This window comes from Cheilinus undulatus, linkage group 5 (assembly GCF_018320785.1).
Source record: "Cheilinus undulatus linkage group 5, ASM1832078v1, whole genome shotgun sequence".
NCBI lineage: Eukaryota > Metazoa > Chordata > Actinopteri > Labriformes > Labridae > Cheilinus > Cheilinus undulatus.
Window position 1 is genome coordinate 7,014,275 of NC_054869.1, and position 23,930 is coordinate 7,038,204.

A 23,930-nucleotide genomic window follows, 5' to 3' on the forward strand; every position below is an offset into this window, starting at 1 on the left:
TTGAAAGAGAGCTCACTTTTTACTGCATCACTGGTTTTACCACAGCAAACTCTGCATAGCTGGCATTAGTTTCCACCTAAACTAGAAACTCCAGTGTCACCAACTACGATTTCATGATGGAAAAGCAAATCTAATAATGTGAGTTAAGCGCAGTAACAAAAAAACACTCAGTTCGTGTACCTTACTGCTTTGATAAAGTCGGCCACATTAGCATACAAACGTTTCCGGTTTTACCTTCAAAATAAAGGCTTCTTTGCTTCGGCCACAGTAAAAGTTGTACTTACATTTGTCCCACACAAGCTTTGCAGCTCAGTGCCGTCGATCAAAAATCAGACATCGGCATTTAGATTGACCTGGTATCTTTGTTTTAGTCTATTTATGAAGAAAAGTAAAATCAAGCCGGGTAAAAATTATATTGATGACGTAATTTTCAGGCGACAGAAGGAGGGCGGTTTGAAAGGGAAAAAAACGCAACTTCTGACAAGTTGTTAGAAATTAACCAGTTTACCTCAAAATAATTTCGTGAGCGTTCACTGTTAGTAAAATAATGTAAGGGCTGTCAGTCGACGCTGGCTGTTTCCGCATTAATGCCTTTACATGACGTTTCGGGCTAACGTTATAAAAACTTGATATGCTAGCTAGCTACCGTTAGCTGTTTGTGCTAAGCGTCTGGTCTGTAACTTTCTACTGCTGAGTGTTGACCAGGTGAACCAAGATCAGGACACTTCTCAGACTTTATCTACTGAATAGCGTTATCTGTCAACATGGCGAGTGTGCATGAAAATTTGTACTTCAACCCCATGATGACGAACGGGGTAGTCCATGCTAACGTGTTCGGTATCAAAGACTGGGTGACTCCGTATAAAATCTCTGTGCTGGCTCTGCTCTACGACATGACTGCGTCCAAAATCACTCTGCCTGAGAGGAGACGGCTCAACAAGCTCATCCTGCCCCTGCAGCAGGTAGGAGTAAACAATGTAGAAAATGAGGACAGTTACTGTGGTTAAAATCTGCTGAAACAGAAGGAAAAGTATGGGTCTTTGCTCGAGTAAAAGTGCAGTTACTTTGGTTCAATAGTACTTAAATAGAAGTAAAAGTACTGGTCTGTTAATCTATTCAAGTTAAAGTAAGAAGTAAGCCATTCAAGGTTTACTCAAAGTACTGAGTTCTACTTTGTTATAGCCGAAGGGCTTTCACAGTACTGCTGCACATTATGGTAATTATATGTGATTGAAATTTAACTGGACAAGATTACAACTGTGATTACGAATGATATTATGAGTCCGCTTGCTTGGCTATCAGGGAAAATGAAGAGAGTAATGGTGGTTTTGAGGCGTTTTTTTCTGAACTCAAAACATGCAAATATTAAGTAGCATTAAGAAAACACAAACCCCAAAGTTTTTACAGTACTGCGTTAAAAATAACTTAATATTTTCAGAAAATTACAAGTTTTTACAAAGTTTGCAAAGTGCAAAAGTGGCAGTATTGTATACTTAACGGGGCCTTTCTGCAGGTATTTACAGAACTAGATCAAAACTGAAATTTCAGCTTGCATGGGGATGCTGAGAACTGAATTGTGGAAGAACTGCTGAACATAGCCAAAAGCACAAAAATAGCTGAAAATAGCATGGAAATAGCATAAAATGGCACAAAAGTAGCTAAAAATGGCATTCAGTAGCTAAAAAAGGATTAAAAAATAGCTGAAAGTAGCCTAAAAAAGCTGAAATTATCCTATAAATAGCTGAAAGTAGCTTAATAATAGCTGAAAGTAGCCTTAAAATAGCTGAAAATAGCATAAAAATAGCATAAGAATAGCTGAAAGTAGCCTTAAAATAGCTGAAAATAGCATAAAAATAGCTGGAAATAGCCTGGAAGTAGCTGAAAATGGCATACAATGGCTGAGAAAGCATAGAAATAGCTTTAAAAAACATGAAAATAGCTGATTTTGGCTTAAAAGCAGCTGAAAATTGCCTTCAATGGCTGAAAACGCATAGAAATAGCTATATATTCAACATCTAAAAGTTAGAAATGAGAAAAGTCACAGCAGTCGAATGACAAAGAAACTGAATTTTTTTTAAGTTTATTTGGTGTCGATACGACAAAGTATGAAGGAGGAGACAGTGGGTGCGGAAGAAGAAGAATAAACAAAATGGCCGACGTAAATATCAATAGTGTGGATGCTCAGCATCCCCACTAATAATTGCAGCTTTTTATGTGTTTCTTCTAATTGCACAGCCAGACATTGTGATTGCAGTTCACGTTATTTGTGCACCACTATTTCACAGTGTAATATCTTCTTAAAGTTCAATCACTACAAGAGACTATGAGTCTCCAAACAGGTTATTTATTAGGCTATAACTTGCATAAAGTAAAATGTAAGAACTGTTTTGGGATGAAATGTGGGCTCATTCTGTCTATGGGCTAGTACTGACCATGGTAGTTTAAAGGTTAAACTGCAGGTCATCCTTTTCTTTTTCTTGTCAGAATGCTTGGACCTCCTAATTTTGGCTTTTAGTGTTTTTTAGTGTATTTTTTTACTCAGGCCTGAATGGTTTTAAAAATGTAATGAAGTACGATACTTCCCCCAAGATATACTAAAGGGAATTTTAAAACAACTCCAAAAACGTACAGTAAAAAGGTACTCAGTTGCCTTCATCTGAGTATAATGTCCACCCCTAGTTGCTGTTGTGCAGCACTATGTTAAAGCAGGAGTGGGTGTTGTTTGTTGTGAGGTACCTAAATACATTTCCAGCATGGCATGTAATTGACTATAACATTACAGCCTCTGTTATTTTAGTATTATGTACAGTCACGAACGAAAGTATTGGCACCCCTGGAATTTTTCTAGAAAATACACCATTTCTCTCAGAAATTGTTGCAATTATAAATGTTTTTGGTATACACATATTTATTTCCTTTATGTGCATTGGAACAACACAAAAAAGCAGAAGAAAAAGCCAAAATTGAAATAATTTTTACACAAAACTCAAAATAATGGGCCAGACAAAATTGTTTGCACCCTTTTAAAACTGTTGGTAAATCATTTTATTTCAAGCATGTGATGCTCGTTTAAACTCACCTGTGGCAGTAACAGGTGCTGGCAATCTAGAAATCACACCTGAAGCCAGTTAAAATGTCTAAAAGTTGACTCAACCTTTGTGTTGTGTGCCTGTGTGTGTCACACCAAGCATGGAGAAGAGAAGAGATGAGAATCGTCTGAGGACTTTAAAAGCAAAATTGTGGAAAAATATGAACAATCTCAGGGTTACAAGAGCATCTCCAGAGATCTTGAAGTTCCTTTGTCCACTGTGCGTAATATAATCAAGAAGTTTATAACCCATGGAGCTGTGGCTAATCTCCCTGGACGTGGACAGAAGAGAAAAAATGACAAAGAATGCAACGCAGGATAGTTGGAATGGTGGATAAACATCCTCAGTCAACTTCCACACAAATTCAGGCTGTCCTGCAGACTCAGGGAGCAAAAGTGTCAGCTGGGACCATACGTGGTCATCTGAATGAGATGAAGCGCTATGCAGGAGACCCAAGAGAACCCCACTGCTGACAAAGAGACATAAAACAGCCAGACTGGAGTTTGCAAAAATGTACCTGAGTAAGCCTCAATCCTTCTGGGAGAACATTTTGTGGACAGATGAGACTAAGGTAGAGCTTTTTGGAAAAGCATGTCATTCTACTGTTTACAGAAAACGGAATGAGGCCTACAAAGAAAAGAACACAGTACCTACAGTCAAACATGGTGGAGGTTCAAGGATGTTTTGGTGTTATTTTGCTGCCTCTGGCACTGGGTGCCTTGACTATGTGCAAGTAATCATGAAATCTGGAGACTATCAAAAGATTTTGGGCCACAATGTAGGGTCTAGTGTCAGAAAGCTGGGTCTGCGTCAGAGGTCATGGGTGTTCCAGCAGGATAACGACCCAAAACAAACCTCAAAAAGCACCAAGAAATGGTTGGAGACAAAGCTGGAACACCCATGAAGAGATCTCAAAATTGCTGTTGCAAGAAGGCACCCTTCAAATCTGAGAAATCTGGAGCAGTTTGCAAAAGAAGAGTGGTCCAAAATTCCAGTTGAGAGGTGTGAGAAGCTTGTTGATGGTTATAGGAAGAGATTGGTTTCAGTTATTTTTTCCGAAAGGGTGTGCAACCAAATATCAAGTTGAGGGTGCCAACAATTTTGTCCGGCCCTTTTTTTTTTAGTTTTATGTATAATTACGTCAATTTTGGCTTGTTCCCATGCACATAGATGAAATAAACATGTGTATACCAAAAACATTTGTAATTGCAACAATTTCTGGGAGAAATGGTGTACTTTCTGGAAAAAATTCCAGGGGTGCCAATACTTTCGTCCATGACTGTATAAACTCAAAAGACTGCATACATTTTAATAAGGTAGGTATGTTTCAGAGAAATTAATGCATCAAAAATGGCTGTCAAACTCCTGCACATTGTCTAAATTGATCAAAAACTTTGGCCTCGTTCAGGTAGTTTGCAGTTTAAACAATGAGGTGGAGTTCACACACACACTTCAGAAAACAGTTTCTAGTTTTGTTGCTGTGGTATCAAAACAGATATCGTTATTGGTTGGTCTTTATTTGCAACATATGCATGTTGAAAATGTTGGTATCATGACTGCTCTGGTTTGTTGTGGGTCATCAGGGTCCAGACTTGACTCTTGGTCAGTTCCTGAAGACCGTGGAGGAGTGCTGCCCCCAGACTGCATATGCTGTCAAACTCAGGTAAGCTGCTTAACTATAGAACAGTGACTTAATTCAGTATTTTTTAACCAGTCTAGCCTCAGGACCCACCACCAAGCCCTTAATGAGACATTGTGACTCAAATTTACAAAAATTTCCAACCACTTAGATGTAGTTTAGGCAATGTTTTGGCATTAGATGGAACAAAACACATGACTGAACAAAGAGACAGGGCAAACAAACATGTTTAATAAACACATCATTACAGAAGCTCTTGGAGGACAAGCATGTATGAATTTTATTTTACTCTGTTTCCTGTAATAACATGTAAATTTCGGTTGTTTTTTAGAGATCATGAGAAATAAACTGATTTATTATCGGAAAAACCAGTTTTGTTATTCCATGATTTAACAAGATAAATACGTAGGGATTTCAAGAAAGCAACCACAGTTTATTTTTTATCTTGGCTAAAAGGAGTAAAATAAATATGGATGTATGTCTGCTTGAGGCCTTGAAGATTCTCTGTCACCCTCGTTTTTCCCAGGTTCATATTCTCAACAGAAAACCACTCTGCAACCCTTCTCTTGGGCCGAATACACCAGTTGAGAAGCACTGCCTTAGATCACTGCTACAGTCACATTAACTAGGGATGCATGTCATTATCAACTTGATATTCGTATAGATGGTAGCTTAACAAGTCAATTATCAGCATTGACAGATATTAAAGTTGCTGCCAACATTCACAACCAATATATCAGCTGTAAATATCATATTGTTTGTTTTGTATCGTATATCATGTTGTTGCCACAAAGTTGGAAGCATAGCATTGTCAAAAATGTCTTGGTATGCTGAAACATGAAGATTGGCATTCACTGGAGATAAGGCGCCTAGCCCATACCCAGAGAAACAGCCCCATACTATTATCCCCCTCCACCAAACTTCACAGTTGGCACAATGCAGTCAGGCAGGTAACGTTCTCCTGGCATCCGCCAAACCCAGACTCACCCATGTGACTGCCAGACAGAGAGCTGTGATTCATGATTCGGTTCATCACAGAACCTACTTCCACTGCTCTGTAGTTGCAGGGTTTTTTTTTTACAAGTTCTCTGTTCTCTGAGTTTTCAGTTAATGTGAGGGTAATAAGAGTACTCCCTTTCAGTAGACAATAACATTCTGATTCAGTGACGGATTTTATTTCATTTGACAACATTCAGTGTATCTGGATTTTTTTCCTTGTTGATATTTTTTTAGAGATGATGGAGCTCTTGTTTTTTGAGTTGATAGCTGTCCTTTATAGTTTTCAGAAGATCAGTCTCAAAGGCCATGTGATGGTAGGATTCAGGACCACCTTGTGCTTATCACTCGACCAAGCATCTGCAAACTGATGCACATCCCTGCAACACCCTCAGTCTGACTTTAAAAACATAGTCTAGCCCCACCTGACCCAAATCGTCCTGCAGCAGCTTCTAAGCCACAGGAGCAATGTACAGTAAAGTCTTTTATCCCATTTTAATATGCACTTTGGGACAGATAGCACACACAAATTTTCCAAATGGGTAGCAGAGCCAAGACTGTAGCTTTCAGCACTTGATATGATTACACAAATATTAGGGAAGCAAGTCAAGTTATGTCTCATAAATAAGGATAGAGCAATGATTTTGTCTTTGTGTAGAAAATGCAGGCCAGCCAATTCAAGCATACGCTGCATAATGATGAGTTTTGCTTAGTGATTTGTTATGAACCTCAGTGCTTAGTGGCAAAAAGCATCCACAAATTTAAGGCACTGAGAAAATGAATGCATATACACTATATTGCCAGAAGTATTCTCTCACCTGCCTTGACTCACATATGAACTTAAGTGACATTCCATTCTTAATCCATAGGGTTTAATATGACGTCGGTCCACCCTTTGCAGCTAGAACAGCTTCAACTCTTCTGGGAAGGCTTTCTGCAAGGTTTAGGAGTGTGTTTATAGGAATTTTTGACCATTCTTCTAGAAGCGCATTTGTGAGTTCACACACTGATGTTGGACGAGAAGGCCTGGCTCTCAGTCTCCGCTCTAATTCATCCCAAAGGTGTTCTGTCGGGTTGAGGTCAGGACTCTGTTCAGGCCAGTCAAGTTCACCCACACCAAACTCTCTCATCGATGTCTTTATGGACCTTGCTTTGTGCACTGGTGCACAGTCATGTTTGGAACAGGAAGGGACCATCCCCAAACTGTTCCCACAAAGTTGGGAGCATGGAATTGTCCAAAATCTCTTGGTAAACTGAAGCATTCTGAGTTCCTTTCACTGGTACTCAGGGGCCAAGCCCAGCTCCTGAACAACAGCCCCACACCATAATCCCCCCTCCACCAAACTTTACACTTTGCACAATGCAGTCAGATAAGTAATGTTCTCCTGGCAACCACCAAATCCAGACTCGTCCATCAGATTGCCAGATGGAGAAGCGTGATTTGTCACTTCAGAGAACACGTCTCCACTGCTCTAGAGTCCAGTGGCGGTGTGCTTTACATCACTGCATCCGAAGCTTTGCATTGCACTTGGTGATGTATGGCTTGGATGAAGCTGCCCGGCCATGGAAACCCATTCCATGAAGCTCTCTTTGCGCTGTTCTTGAGCTAATCTGAAGGCCACATGAAGTTTGGAGGTCTGTAGAGATTGGCACTGCAGAAAGTTGGCGACCTCTGCGCACTTTGCGCCTCAGCATCGGCTGACCCTGCTCCGTCATTTTAAGTGGCCTAACACTTCGTGGCTTAGTTGCTGTCATTCCCAATCACTTCCACTTTGTTATAATACCACTGACAGTTGACCGTGGAATATTTAGGAGTGAGGAAATTTTATGACTGGACTTGTTGCACAGGTGGCATCCTATCACAGTACCATGCTGGAATTCTCTGAGCTCCTGAGAGCGACCCATTCTTTCACAAATGTTTGTAGAAACAGTCTGCATTCCTAGGTGCTTGATTTTATACACCTGTGGACATGGAAGTGATTGAAACACCTGATTTCAACTATTTGGGTGGGTGAGTGAATACTTTTGGCAATATAGAGTATGACTCATCATTGTTTGATTAGAGACATTCAACAAGTCTTCCTTTTATCTGCTAAGCAAAAGCAAGACTTACCTCTGTAAATAAGCCGAACTGACACTCAAACTTCTTTACGAGCTGCTGAATAAGAAGCTTAAAAGATATTGAGCCTTCAATCAAGAATCTGAGGCATTTATAAGAAAGAGACTCAATCATATCACCCTGAGGCTCAATAGTAAAAGGGAGGTTCAGTGGCTTTTTTCAAGTTTTTAAACGACATAATAGCGATACGGTTCCAAATAATATGCAGACAAGGCAGTTTTACAACAGTTTTGATATATTCTCATGTCTGGGTTTTGAGAAACTGACTGTTTTATTTTGTTTTTTTGTTGTTTTTTTTTACAAAGGCTGCATGAAATGGCAGAGGGAGAGCTGAAAGACATGGAGTACTTCTTCTCCACTCTTCCTACCCCGTTTACTGCCTTTGACACCGAGGCTTATAAAACCAGTGTTGTTGGTGAGTAACACACATGATGTGACAGCTCGATATATTTTTCGTGATTCTCATTATAACAATCATGTTAAGTGGTGTCCCACCTGTCTTTCAGGTCTTTTTATGAGACATATGCTGCTGGCCTACAACAAGCTGTCCTTCAGTCAGGTCTACAAGCTGTACAAGTCCCTGCAGCATTATTACCACAGTCACTTCGCCAAGCCCACCGACGGGCAGGTGAGTCTGCCAGCGCTGGCAGCAGACGACTCAGAGATGGACCTGACAAGCACTGAGGACACTGTGGGCGACAGAATTGACAAAGAGGAGACAGACAACCCGCTGCATGAGTCAGAGCTTCGGTATGAGATTCTGTTATTGGACTTAACCTCGCTTTGAAAGATTTGACAGCAATTTCTGATTGTCCCGACCAAATACTTTATCAAGAATAGGAAAAAAAACCCACAGTCCTCTTGGTGGAGAGACTTTGTTTTGATGTAGCAGCACCTTTGGCCTGTAGAACATAGTGGGATTTACAGCTAGTAAATAACTCTCGGATAAACTCTAATAGAGTTATTATCAGATTTTTCATGCCTTTAACTTCCACAGTCACTTTTTGGACTACTGCAGTGCTATTACAAGGTGTGATGTTTACATCCCTGGGACATTTGGCTTCATTATGATAATGATATTTTTTTGCATAGCAGCTTTTAAAACCAGAGTAACAATGTGCTTCACATTCAGAATATCATGAATGCAGAATATGAATGTCACAGAGACATAAAGGGGATACAAAGTAATGCCCAGTCTGCTCCACCATCAGAGGTTATAACAGAGGCCAGACAGGAACAGCAGGGCAGGCAGGGTGAGAGCCTGTGTGTGTAGGGCATTGGTTCCCAACCTGGGGTCCTGGACCCCCCCTTTGGGGGGCATCAAAGATCTTAGGAGGGGGCACGAGGCTTTGTCTGCTCTGAGGCTGCCAAAATTAGATTTGCTAATATTAACTAAAAGCATGATAAAGCAGTTATAAAATAGTTTATACAAAGGTCTTTTGGTAAGAAAATCATGCATAGGCCTTTTTTAGGGTTTCATCAGTGAAACAATTAAAATCTATGTTGGTTTTTGGCTGCAGTGTGTCACTTTTTCTTTCCTCTTTGGTCATGGGGGGGCTTTGCTTTTCTTAGGTACATGAAGGGGGCACTCAAAGGAAGAATGGTTGGGAAACGCTAGTGTAGAGAACCCATTAGACATTTCATGCTTCCACAATGCCGTAAAGCAATACAAATTAACAGATGGAGCCACTAATATTAAACCGCTGCAGAATCAAAGCAAACAGGACGTAATGATGGCGCTTTATTATTGCGCCGTTGTAGAAAAAAGCCATAGTCCATGATTTTTTTGCAAGCTAGTTAGCCTCATCTGAATTACTGTCAGCCTAGTTTTCTTTATTTTCTTATTTTTTTGTTCCTTAATATTTGTCTAAAATTTTATGACCCGAGTTCCAAAAATGTTGAGACATTTAATAAAATGTAACTCAAAGAGATTGTGATTATATTTAAAACATTGAAACCACATCTTTGATTGAAAATGGCACAAAGATGAAATTAAACTTTGAAACTGACACAAGTTGTTGGGGGGGGGGGGGGTTATGCCCCAGTGAATTTGATGCCAAAAAAGTTACAACAGGATTGTTTTTAACACTCTGATGCATCACTTTTTCCTGTTAACGACACTTTGTATCATTTGCCTATTAAGAAGACTAGCTTCTGTAATTTTTATAGAGGAATATGGTCCCAGATGTTTAACAGCAAGGCTTTCCTTTGTCTTATATTATGTCTTACAATGTGGGTATTACACTCCATTAGAATACTTTGAAAATCCCACAATTTTTTACACAATACAGTTAAGGAGTACGGGTCAGGTTTCTTCATGACCTTCACTTGCACATATGAACAACCAATAGCTTGATTGCAAGCCATTAAGCTGCCACTGTGTTGATCCAACCCTGGGGTATATATCAATTCCCTCATACTTGTTTAAAGTTATAATTTATAATGAAGTTTGTCAAGTTTGCTGAACTTTAAGTGCCTGAAATGAAATCTCTGTTGTTTTCACACCAAGTCTGCACCGCAGTTTTAATGAATTTATATAACAATTTACAATTTTTCAATGTCCTTTAGCAGATGCTTCTATCCAAAGCGACTTACATCTGGGACAGATGTTCCTGCCATTAAGGACCTGGCCCAAGGGCCCACAATGGACACTCTTGCTCTGACTGGGATTTATGTAAATGTATACCACTGAGCTATCCAGCTGCTATAACAAAACAAAATTAGTATTTTTTTTAATCAATAGATTATAACTAAAGTAAACTGAATTTGCCTTTTGGGATTAATGTGTAAGCTGTTAACTTCTCAGGGAAAGGGCACTGGAGTTTTGAGAGGGTGGGTCTACAAACTGGACTTGAATTACTGCTGATGTCTCCATGTGACCTGAAGGCAAACCAGACCATCAGAAGAATACTGATTAGTTGTGTATTAGTATTTTATTGCTCGTCATCTCTCTCAGTGTCAGATTAATTTCCCACTGGTACCACATCCTGTCCTCTGAGTTCACTTTAATGCCCTGAGGCTGCTGTTTAATAGCACCCTGTAGGAGCAAAAACTTATTCTGAGTCTTTCATTCCTTCTGCCATCAGGCTGTTAAACCTTCATAGTAGTCTCATGGATTGAAAACTTAGTATTGTTTTGTTTTCCTTGTTTGGTGTTTTTATGCTGAGGACTCCTTCGGTGTCACCTGCTCTGCTCCTTAATGTATTTTATTTATTCCCTTTTATCTGCTGTTGTGCGTTAAATCTTTGACCCTGGATGTGTCATCCTAGAGGGACCACATGAGGGGGTCGATGTGCCAATAAGCGCCTCTGTCAATGTACTGAGTATTCTTTTTTTAATTTTTTATTGTGGTCCCTGACATTTCCTGTTTGCGGTTTGTCAATGTGTGTATGGTCTGGGTAGACTGACAAACTGAATTGCACTTTGGGATAAGTAAAGTTGTCTGAATCTGAGATGAACAATATTGGGTTTGATTTTAATTTTAATGAAAAGATTCAGAGTAAGTGGTATGGTCATAAAATATCTAGGATATATTTTTAAGAACACTAGTTACATACGAGCAGTACATAAAGAAATAGAATTAAAGTTTCTGACAGTTTTAACTTTTGGTATAGTTGCTGTAAAGTTAAAAAAAAAATGTTAAATTAAAATTTTAGAACCTTGATTTTTTTTTTAAAAATCCAATGTGTCAGTAAAATCAGATTTACCATCCAGCCCTGTGTGCACATCTGCAGCCAGTATCATGCAAAAGCTTGTGCTGGGTTAGTGAAGCCAGAGTAAAGATACTCTTGAGTTTGTTGAATTTGCTCCACTCAGGATGGAAGTTAACAGTTAATGCTTTTTACTCTGTTTCAGGAATGACAATACACCAAGCAAAGGCCCCTTGTCACAAAAACAAGCTGAGTACTTTCTTGCAAGACAGGTGAGAATTTATGCTGTACATCAGAGATGAAATTAAAACAGCTTTATTGGTATATTATTTATTCAATCCATGGATCAAAGCCCAGATGTTTTAGCAGCACCTCTGGACTCTCACAGAACTTAAAAACCTCTCTTGCAGGCGTATCTTCTGAAGAACGATGAGAACAAAGCTTTAAAGCCTGCCGCTCTGCAGGAAGAGCTCAACAACATGCTGAAGTTTAACCCAGATTTTGCTGAAGCGGTGAGGCCCATGCTCTAAACTTATTTGCACTTTTTACAACAAAACTGATCAATAGATGACTAACAAATGAATCAATTCTAACCATATGGGGACGGCAGTATCTCCGTCTTCAAGGACTTTGGTCAGACCAAGTCTGGAAACTGATCTGGCAGCTGAAAAGGTGCTGTTGCTTTTCCTTTTCACTGATATCCACTTCATGATTGCTGTGATTTTCCCCCTCTCTTTAGCATTACCTGAACTACCTTAACAGCATGAGAGTGCAGGACATCTTCCTGTCAGCCCACAGTCTCTTACATTATTTTGACCGCCTCATCTTGTCTGGAAATGAGGGGAAGAGTAACGGGGATGAGGGTTATGGACGCAGTCTCCGTTACGCAGCCCTCAATCTGGCGAGCCTGCACTGTCGCTTCGGCCACTAGTGAGTACAAGTAGTCGTGGAGTCTGAGTAGACGAGCATGTATTTACACAGAGCGTATCTGTCAAAAACATGGCTCTGATGGTTGTTTTTCTTCTTGTTTCCTCTCAGTCAGCAGGCTGATCTGGCTCTACAGGAGGCGATCCGCATTGCCCAAGAGTCCAATGATCATGTGTGCCTGCAGCACTGTCTGGTAAACTCCTTTTTTCTGCTTCCTGTCACTCTTGATTAATGGTTCATTATTTCTCACATAAATATGCATGTGCCCTGGTGTATTCCTCCCCGTCTCTCGATGTGTCCCACTTTAGAGTTGGCTCTACACACTGGAACAGATGAGGGGATCTGACAGCACAGTGTTAACTGAGGATTCAGTGAAAATGGCTGCCCATTTCTGCCTGCCAGTGAGTGCAACACAAGTCTTTAACTTGGATGCTTGTATTGTGCTTGTATTAAATTGGCTTTGGCTGTATATTAAATTCTAATTGCATTGGCACACTTTTCATGACGTTTTAAGTTTGCAAAACTTCACAGACAGCTGGAATCATAAGTCTGGCCTTAAAATAGTACACAACATAAAAACATCTGCTATAAATTAGTTATTGCGTTAAAAAAAAGGGCTTCACAAGTTTGTTGTTGATCAATAATATTCAAACTGGGCTGCCTTATCCTTTACTTTCATCGGTTGCATTAAAAACAACAGAGGCTTTCTAAAAACATTTGATCTTCAGAGTTTTATGTGCAAGTTTTTTTCAAAGGCTTTTGCAAGCTAAAGAGAGGGTACCGTCTTGATTCCACAACATTAAAGGGATACTTCAACATTTTGGCAAATTCTCCCATTGCCATAATTCCTACAGTCTTAGTAATAGGTTCGTTACCTTTAGTTGTCGGTGCAAGCTGTTTTTAGATCAGCTGCTGCCGAGTTCAGACCTGCTGTGCCAACTCAATGTAAGCAGAAAGTATTCCGGCTTTCCCTCATCAAACTCATCAAATACACAATCCAACAACTCCAAAACGCTTTCATGGACAAGTTGTGACCTGCACATTCACTACACTATGAAATAATAACGTATAATTATGTAACATTGCGACGCATGAGGAAAATACTTGGAACTATCTCTTGAGTAAACCACTGGGCGGAGTGACACAGTGCAGCAGCCATGTCTGGAGTGTAGTTCTGGCTTTGCATTTAGCTTTAAAACATCTCCGTCTCGTAATGTTCCATGATTATTTCATAGCATGATGAATGTACAGGTCACAACTTGTCCACGAGAGCGTTTTGGAGATGTTGGATTGTGTATTTGATGAGTTTGATGAGGGAAAGCCGGAAATACCATAAGACTCCATAGAGTTGGCAGAGAAGCTCCTAACTCGGCAGCGCTGATCTAAAAATAGCTTGCACTGACAACTAAAGGTAACGAACCTATTAGTTAGACTATAGGGATTATGTTAATGGGTGAATTTGCCAAAATGTTGAAGTATCCCTTTAAGGTACCAGAGTATTACCACTTTATCTGTATAATCAGACAGTGGAGGAGTTTGTCTGCTTTTTTGGGTGCATAAGACTTCTGTTTTTGTAACTTTTGCAAATGTTTTTTTAGTGTTTTAATTGTATAAGTAAGAAAACAGTACAATATGACTAAAGCAAGTCTAGAGTCTGTTTTTTTATGGCAGTGACTCCTTCACGAACAGAAGAGGATGGTTCTGTGATTAACAGCATCTCATCTTTGATGAGTCAATCAGTGCTCTGTTCAATCATCGAATTTAGGGCTGGGACACTAGCAGCCCGTGGGGCCACATCCAGCCCTCCACCTCATTAAATGCTGCCCTGAAGTCAATTTTAAATAACCAATGTATTGTAAACTTTAAAAAAAAAACAGTCCAAATCTGCCATGAAAGAATGAAAAAAAAAACATTTCTCATATGATCTTTTAATGCTGGTTTATGGTTAGTTTTACATGAACTAATTTATTTATAAGTTTTTTTATTTGATTTTATTTGTATTCACTCTTCATTTTTAATTTGATTTAAATATACTTTTTTGTTTTTATTTCATTAAAACAAATTTCTTTTATTTGTGTTTTTATTTAGTTTTCTTGTTTATTTTTAATTTTATTTTTTCTTATTTCTTTAGTGATTTAAATTTATTTTTAATATTGTTCAAAAAAGTTTATTTTTAGTTTTTTTATTTTATTGAAATTAAAATTTTAGTCATAAAATCCTTATGTTTTATTTTTGTTTAATTTTAATATTTTGTTTTATTTCACTTAAAATGTATTTATTTAATTGTTCTTGATAAAAAAAATATTTAGATTATTTAAAGTTTTATTGAATTGTATTTATTTTATTTTTGTTTAGTTAAAATATTTGAAATTTATTCATTCTTAATTTTTGAATTTAACTAATTTAATTTCTGTTTTTGTTTTATTTTTTCAATCTAAATTTATTTTATTTTTCTTTATTCTTTTACTTATTTAATTTTTTTTTCCTTTTTAGTAAATTTAATTGGCTGCAATTGTTTCTGTGATTTTTTTATATGCATTGCTAAATGCACTCGTAAAACAATATGCAAGCAAAATACAGAGTACATTTTATGGTCACTATTGAAAAAGCAGCTTGAAATTGATTTAATGCAGTCTAGATCTCATTAAATTAACTATTCCTATTTGCACCTGAGTTTAAAAACATACATTTTGCTATGATAAATTAACAGGAAAGCAACAAATTCTTTCTTTCATGGAATTATTAGTAATCACACATGGGTTAGATTGAGATTATCTTTAGAATCTGTAAAAATTTGGCCCTGGCATTGACAACAATATTAATGCAGCCCTCTTGGTAACCAAAACTGCTCATCTCTGATCTAAATGCTGTCATACCCTAATGTGATAAATATAACATACCTATCTGTTTGATCACAAAATCATTGTACAAGGCTTTAGCTGACTGACTGTCATCTCTGCCGCAGTACCTGGCATCTCTGGGCATTCAGTCTCTAGTCCAGCAGGGGGCGACACAGGGTAAGACAGCCCACAAACTGATGGATGCACTGAAGGCCTTAGACATCCTGCACTGGAAGCACAGTCTGTCAGAGCTGATCGAGATCAGCCTGGCTCAGACAACGTCCATATGGAGGATGTACGGCAAGAGGTCAGAGTCTATATCATGTCTCCCTGTAAAACACACATTTGTCAGCCCTGTGCTCTGTTTCTGTAAGCAAACAGCTGGTGAGCAGACCTGCTGCTCGCCTCTGACATTAGATCACCTGTGTAAGGCACGGCTAAAATGTCTGATATTTTTATGCATGGATTAAACATTTCAAAAACCCAGTGTACACAAACATTGCCACTAGCATGGATATGAAACACACGTTCAGTGGTAGTAAAAATGACTCAGAGTTGTGATTATGATCAGTCATTTTTGCCCGAGTCTTTAAAGTGGCCTCATGTGTCTCATGCAGCACCATGGCTCTGCAGCAGGCCCAGCTGCTTCTCAACATGAGCAGTCTGGAACCGGTCAACTTTGGGGTCCAGCAGAACAACACAGAAGCGTTCACCGTGGCTCTCTGCCACCTGGCCGAGCTGCACGCTGAGCAGGTTACACATTTCATTTGATCCCGTCTGTCCACTTTCTTCCCCACTGCTGCATATTCACATTAGTTAGTTGGCTCAACATTTCAGGAAGCTAATAAGCATCAATCAGGTCTCCTTTTCACCTCTCTGTCCTGAGCATGTGTGCCTCTGTTGCAGGGTCTGTACAGTTCAGTGTCAGAGATTCTCCAGCATCTGAAAGAACAGTTTCCTCCTCACTCACAGCATGCAAAGGTGGGTTCTCTCATCTGCACTACATTATTCAGTGCTGCCACAGAAAGGTAGCAGTGACTGCAGAAAAGCACATCAAGATGAGTTAAAAGCTTCAAGTTTGAGTTTAGGCATTGAAAGCCTGGTTTTGGTGCCCTGAATAATAATGGCCATAAAATCTACACTATAATGTAGATAAAAATTCAACTTCTTCCTTTGAGATTATGTATTGTAAATGCATGTAAAAACACACCTGCCAATTATGTGCTAGTTAGCTTTTTTGCTCATATAGAAGATGCTTCTAGAGTTTTATTAGTAGAAATTTATGTTACGACAGTTAGACTCATTGCCTGGCTCTCATTCTACTGTTTTTACCCAAAATAAAATGATCCACTATTTTGAATTATTTTTCATTAATGCCCAGCTACATCCCTGATTTAAAAATTTAGAATACTTGAGGCTTATTTATACTTCTGCATCAAATCTTGTCTTAACATATGTCCTTGGGTTTGCAAGGCATGCAAGCAAGAAGTCCTCATGTCGGTCACTTTGGTGTAGTTTTGACTTACTCCACACAGAGGAAAATAATCAGGCTTTAGATGTAATTTTAGTCTAGACTAGTGTTTCCCAAACATAAGAAACCCAATGCCCAATTTGAAATCTGAAAATCCTCTAGGGCTCCCCAAAACCCTCATACAACCATAAAATGAGACTCAAAGTATAAACGTCCATCTTTTTGTTTCATAAATAGCAAATTTCAATATGAATGCTTCGTTTTTGGAGACATTAAAATAACTAATGTACTTTGTGACTCTGTAAACTAAGCCATGCAGTGGAATGTTTAATGAAGTGTCAACAGATAATCCAAACCAGTTAAACCATGACACTGCCTCTGCTCATCAGAAAAAATAATTGATGGAAGGGTGACATGTAAGTTGAATCTTCTGACTTAAAGGGATATTTCAGTGTTTTTGAAGCTGGGCTGTGGAAGGTATTTGGGGATATTAAAGGCATTGGCCTCCACTGATTTCAGTGTGTTACCCCTTCAAACAAGAAGAGGCCAGGCTTTATAGCATAGCAGACAGGTACAGCAGCTCAGAGTAATTTAGAAAGTTTAAGGTATTTGTTTTTCTTTGTTTTGTTTTTTAGATGAATGTATTGACTGTGAGCAGCTAAGTTCCACTTTTTCCCACTACAAATTTTCCCTAGGGGACAATAAAGTTTATCCTTATCCTTAAAAATGGTCCAAAAGATCAATGGGTTGAGACAGTGGAAAAAATTTTCATAATGGAAAAACTGACGCATCGTTTGAGATTACAGGAAGCACAAATGGATGACAAGTGGGAGAAGTGGACATTATTCAAGACAAAATACAGGAAAGTAAAGGGACGAATAATTCTGACGTTGATTGTGATGGAACGGATATACTGCTACTGGAAATTGAACTCCCAACAGTGTCTTTAATGTTATGGATTCATCTGTGTTAACTATTATTATTTGAAGTAAAGCCAACATGTTCATCTGTGGGCTGTATATGTATAAAATGTTGAGATAACCAATAAAAATTAAAGTTACCAAAAAAAAAGGTCCAAGAGACAGTGCTGACACAACTATTGATTTTAACTAACTTTTTGGAGCATTTAATTTTGCACCCAGAAAGCCTCTGTATTTAGCAGTATTTTGCTCCTGTGCCTCAGCGTATCTGAATAATTGTTTTGGTCTGCAGGCTTTGTCAGAGGAAACTAAGATTAAGCTAGTTATTTCAGCTCGGTTTTCCATTTCATCAGCTCACAAAACATATCAAACCAACAGTAGCTTCTCTAATTATCAGATATTTGAAGAATAAAGTGAAAGCCATAAACATGGCAAATTTCCATACAGCTCTTCTGGTTGGGGTCAGTTTTTCCAATTTATCTTCGAAAAGTTGAAGAAAGTCTGTTAAACAACGGTGTTTAGTAAGGTGGGAGACTCCGGAGGGGGGCAGTGATGAAGGCTGCAGGCCTCTGTGAGCCACTAACCTCAGTCAGAATATCCTGAGTGTTGAAACTAAGTCCTATTTATGACAACAGTAACTCGTGGACATGGTCTCAAAGTTTCCACACCTGTATCAGCAGGTAACTCGGGATGTCTCCTGCTAAGCAGTCCAAACTAGACCACTAAAGTTTCCTCCTTTCTTTCTGCTGAGTCTCCATCTGAAGTAGTTGTTCCTCTGTGTACTCCAGCTCATTAAAGCATCCTCTCTTATCAACAGTAAACAACATGTCATTGTCTTTCCAGTCGAAAACACTCGTTTTTGTGTTGTTTTAGCTTAATTTCTTGTTGTTTCCTCTCACAGACCCAAAAAGCTGTTAAGATATGCTGGGGCGGAAGAACACATAGCCGAAGCATGCACTGTGCCAAACACAGAGGCTTTCAGGGTCAAAAGTAAAATTCGTAAAAAGATGTCAATATAAAGTCAAACTGAGCCAGCTTTTTTTGGGTTCTTTTTTACTTAAAACTCGCCAAACAGCACAGAGAAACTGTACCTGTCTTCTACACTGTATAGCCTAGCTTTTCTAAGCATGCCCTGTATGGAGGGCAACACTCACTGAAATCCCCAGAGGCTAAAGCCACTGCTTTTGGCAAGTACCTTTAACAATCCAACTTAAAACATACTGAAGCACCCCTTTAGTATTCATTATTTTGCTCTGTTGGATCTTAAGACAGTTTAAGTAGAGCCTCAAAATGCAAAAGGAAGAAATGGGAGTGAGAGAAAAAAAAATTGAGTAAGCAATTTATTGAAACAACAATTAAATTGAAATAGGCCGTTCATCAGCTGATCAAAAGTTTAAGACCACAGGTAAAAAAAAAAAAAAACAGAAAACCCCCTCAGAACAGAAATAAAAGCTTAAAAAAAAGGACTCAGTAATGAGTAGCTCCACTGTTCTTGTTGATCACTTCAAAAATTCGTTTGGGCATGCTTGATTTGAGTGTTTCCAGGAGGCCAGTGGGAACATTGCTCCAAGTGGTGAAGATGGCTTCATGAAGGGCGTCCGCTGTCTGGAACTGATGTCCATTTTTGTAAACTTCCCTTGCCATCCATCCCCAAATGTTCTCAATTGGATTTAGTTCAGGGGAACACGCAGGATGGCCCAAAAGAGGGACGTTATTCTCCTGGAAAAGTCTTTTGTCAGGCGGACATTGTGAAATGCATCGTTGTCTTGTTGAAGAACCCAGTCATTACCACACAGACGAGGGCCCTCAGTCATGAGGGAAGCCCGCTGCAACATCTCCACATGGCCAGCCGCTGTTTTACACCCCTAAACAACCTGAAGCTCAGTTTTTCCATTGACGGAAAAAGCAGCCCAGATCATGATGGCGCTCCCTCCACTGTATCGTGTAGAAAACATCTGATGGGGGATCTCCTTGTCATGCCTGTAACATTGGAAGCCATCAGGACTGTGAAGGTTACATTTTTTCTCATCAGAAAATAAAACTTTGTTCCACCTTTCGATGTCCCACGTTTGGTGCTCCCTTGCAAAGTCCAAACGGACAATTCAGTGGCGTTAAAGGAGACAAGGCTTTTGAAGGCGTTTTTTGTTTTTAAGCCCTTCCATTGCAAATGCTGTCTGATGGTTATTGGGCTGCAATCGGCACCAGTAACAGCCTTAATTTGGGTCGAGGATCATCCTGTGTCTTGGCGGAGAGCCAATCGGATCCTCTTGCTCAGGGCCGGTGAAATTTTTTGGTCTTCCACTTGACTTTTTTGTTCCATAACCCTCAGGATCTTTTAAGAAATTAAAAATGACTGTCTTACTGCGTCCAACCTCAGCAGCGATGGCATGCTGTGAGAGGCCTTGCTTATGCAGCTCAACAATCCCACCACGTTCAAAGACGGAACGCTTTTTTGCCTTTGCCATCAGGAGGTCATGACAGCGTGACAGAAAATGACATTGAATCCACATTTTTGCACAGATTTTACACAGATTTGGCATTAAACTTTTGATCAGCTGATGAACAGCCTATTTCAGTTTAATTGTTGTTTTCAATAAATTGCTTACTCAATTTTTTTTATGTCTCACTCCCATTTGTTCTTTTTGACTTTGAAGCTCTACTTAGAACCTTCTTAAGATCCAACAGTGCAAAATGTAAATTCTTGCAGTTTTTCAACTGGTTTTAAAATTTTGATCAGGAGTGTATGTATATGTGTATGTATGTATGTATGTATGTGTATATATATATATATATATATTTATAGTATTTTTTAGTTCCACTGCCAGTTTAGAAAACACAGAGTGGATTTATGTATTTTACATTGGTTTTGTTTTTGGTTTAGCTTTTTATTGGTAATGTCTTGTGTGAAAATGTTTTTGGGTGTTTTGACAGGAACTCCCTACATTAATAATTAAGTTGGCAGTAACTGCAGCCTGAGCAGAAATATTTTCATATTGATTAGACAGCCTTTTCCCGTAAATATCTCTTTTTGCATTCATAATAGGTAGTGTTCCCAGTAATGATTATTCTTTTGTTGTTTGAAATGATCTGTAGCTCTGGATGCTGTGTGATCTGAAAATCCAGTTTGACAGACACATGCATGAAGGGAAATATCATTTGGCTGAACAACTGGTCACAGCCGTCTCTGCCTTAAACAAAACAGAGGGTCTCTACAGGTAAGAAACATCATCAGTCCTGATCTCCACATGTTCTATCACAAACATGTGACAGCTGTGTTATTATTACTCTGCTGTGTTTGCGAACAGGAAAGCTCAAGTTCTGAAAGCTCTCAACAGGAGCACAGAGGCGTATGGCGTTTTACAACGGCTGCAGACGCACTGTGAGAAGAGAAAATGTATAGAGGTGGTCATCAGGTAGATGGACAGTTGTTTTATTGATCAATAATGTTTTTTTTCTCTCTACTGACCTCATCTTAAGTGGGAGGTTTGCATTTTAATTGAACTGAATCAGCTTTTTTTCAGGGCTGCTGTAAATTTTTAATGTGACATTATGAGTCATCTTTAAGAGCATGAACTGTTTGCTGATAGGAAACATATTTTGGTAATATTTTGATGGTATCTTATGAAGGACAAAGGCCTCTTTAGGCATCAGACTGAGCTATTTGTTTTGTCTCCATCACCTCCTGTTTTTCTCTCATACAGAGTGATGCTTTCTACTGCTGAGCTCCACTGGGAGTCGTCTGGCTTCTCCACAGCACTTCCTCTCCTCCTGCAGGCCTTGGCCTTGGCGAGACAGCACCACCTACAGTCTCTGGCCTCAGAGGCCATCCTTCACCTGGCCTACACTCAGGTCAGCTAAAACACAGCCACAGCTCGCATACGTGATTATAACAGAGCTTCTTTGGTAGTGTGATTGTTAATAGGCAAAAATAAAAGCAGTATTATGATAATTGTAATTGTGATACTTTTATATGTACTGTAAAGCTGACATATGGTTTAAGATAATATTTAACTGGGCTACTTTCCATGTCCACTGTGAGTTTGCTAGTGATTCTGTTTATGTGTATTGGAGAGAGATTGCAAGGGTGGTTTTGTTGTTGTTCATAGCTATTTGAAGAGTAAAAACAAGACAATAGATCTGACTCCGTGTGTGAGACTTTTCAAAGGTACCCCTTTGCATTTATCACAGTCTGTCCCGACTTTTCTCATACAGTGTAAGCACTCAGGTTGTAGCTGGCCATTGGACCTGAGACCCATGGACCCATGAGAGCACAGAAATCAAGCATGATAGTCATGTGTCATAAACAATGAGTCTCAGTGTGCTGGCTGACATTAAACCACAACTGTCGTGGAGTCGGTTAGACGTGGCACAGTGTACTTCTAGTTTTGAAGGAATTCCTCAAAGCACAATTTCAGATAGCCTGATGTGTTTGCTTGAGGTTATAAGTCATTTTTTGTCCGACCAACACAGTAAAACAACTTTTCTCTCTCTACTTGTAAACAGACTGATTTTCTTTGTTTCCTCCTGCAGCTGATGCTGGGGGTCCCTCAGCAAGCTCTGACTGTTCTACATGAAGCCATCGAGCCTATTCTGGCCCACGGAGGTGTCATGGACAAAGGCCGAGCCCTGCTACTGACAGCCCGCTGTCAGATGGCGGTGGCTGGGTTCAGGCCAAATGGACAAGGGCAAGCAGGTAACAGTCTCACCCCCCTGCTGAATCAGCTGATCCTTATCTGATGATGCTGCGAGGCAGCCTATATTTAAACACTGTTGCATGTTGTCTCCTGCAGATTTGCATTTGGCGGTTTTGGCTGTTGACACGCTGAACGAGGCAGCAGCGTATTTCTCTAAGCTGAACTGTAAGGAGAGGTTACGGGACGTCCACTACCTGCAGGCGCAGCTTCACCGTTCTCTTGGACAGACATCGCAGAGTAACAAAAGTGCCATGCTGTTCCGGCTGCTAGACCAGGAGCTTCAGTCACCTGCCCCAACAGTCTCTATGAGGCTCTGACTTCCCCCTGTCCCACTCAAATCTGTAGTTACTCTGCAAATTCTACTTACTGCTGTTCACCACCAGATGGCACTGAAGATCTGTCCTGCTTCTTCTAGCTCTCACACTTCTAAATATTTTGGAACTACTGGCACGGCTGGGACTTTTGCAGCAAGTGTCAGGTTACAATATCAGAGGGCAATTAAAGTGGTCCCAAATGAGGCTGAAGCTCCGGAGGCCGATCTCGATTCAGTCCAGTCATGAATGAAATAATGACTTAATGATAAATGGATAACTTGTGGTTTAAAAGCTTCATCTTCCTTCCAGGTGTCTCAGACAGACAAAGCATGCCAGCCAACGTGGTAAAAATGTCAAAGTTTATCAGAAGCTGCCCCAGCTGCACACCGCTTTTTGATAAATGAGGGTAATATCACAGTTAGCTACAAGATGAATGTGTTTCAGTGGCCTGGATGATTCATATTTCACCAGAGGAATACTGATGAAGCTGAAATCCAAAGGGGGAGGAAATCGTGATCACATTTATATTGTAATGGACCCACAATGGCATAAAGGCTGATACTGTATCTGTATTCAACTTATGTCAGACAGGATTTGGGAGAGCAGTTGTGTCTGATAACATTATATTTAAGTGTCCTGGTGGGCCTGTAATCTATGACTTGTAGCACTTCTTTCAAGAAAATAAAAAACGTGTTTCCTATGATTGAGCTTTCAGTCAGTCTGATGCAATAATGGGAATAGTTTTAGAGAAACATATCTGCAGTGCGACTTTAGTACAATTATGTTAGAATTTAAGTTTAATACAGATTTTTTTCAAAGCGTAACAGTCATCATAACCTGTTTTCTAGAAATTTGCTCCTCTTCTTTAACCAACTCTGCCATCCCATCTGGAACTTCCTGTTGACATTGCTTGAATGCCATGTTTGGCTTCAGCATAAACATATAGATTACAGCAGTGTGTGGTTAAAGCAGGCCTGTCTTGTATGTAAATAATATCCCACAGTTGCGTGATACTCTGAGCTCTCACCGGGGAGGTCTTTTGGCTGCTTATTGACCTGTGGTTGAAAAATAGAGCTATACATTATGTTACGTGTTGGGTAAACTATGTAGGCCAGTCCACAGAGTCAGAAACACTCACGTGTGTGTTCACATGCTGGGTGCTTTGCGTTCAGTTGAGGCTTTCACCCAATTTTGCAGGAATAATTTCCTGCAGTAGGATTCAAACCACTAATTGTTTTCCATCAAGTTGCACAGAACAATTTCCTGCAGAA

The 23,930-nt window shown here is 39.5% G+C and overlaps 1 protein-coding gene across 1 annotated transcript; it reads left to right on the forward strand.

Moving 5' to 3' along the window:
• Nucleotides 1–446: 446 nt before the first annotated feature.
• Nucleotides 447–23,362, forward strand: anapc5 (anaphase promoting complex subunit 5). The gene is made up of 17 exons (XM_041787895.1): nt 447–962; nt 4,673–4,752; nt 8,149–8,258; nt 8,350–8,593; nt 11,699–11,765; nt 11,904–12,005; nt 12,233–12,423; nt 12,532–12,613; nt 12,729–12,821; nt 15,386–15,567; nt 15,878–16,013; nt 16,167–16,241; nt 20,745–20,866; nt 20,957–21,064; nt 21,353–21,500; nt 22,182–22,344; nt 22,442–23,362. The coding sequence occupies exons 1-17, from the start codon at nt 765–767 to the stop codon at nt 22,660–22,662; spliced, it is 2,322 nt and encodes a 773-aa protein (XP_041643829.1). The 5' UTR covers nt 447–764; the 3' UTR covers nt 22,663–23,362.
• The last annotated feature ends 568 nt before the right edge of the window (nt 23,363–23,930 follow it).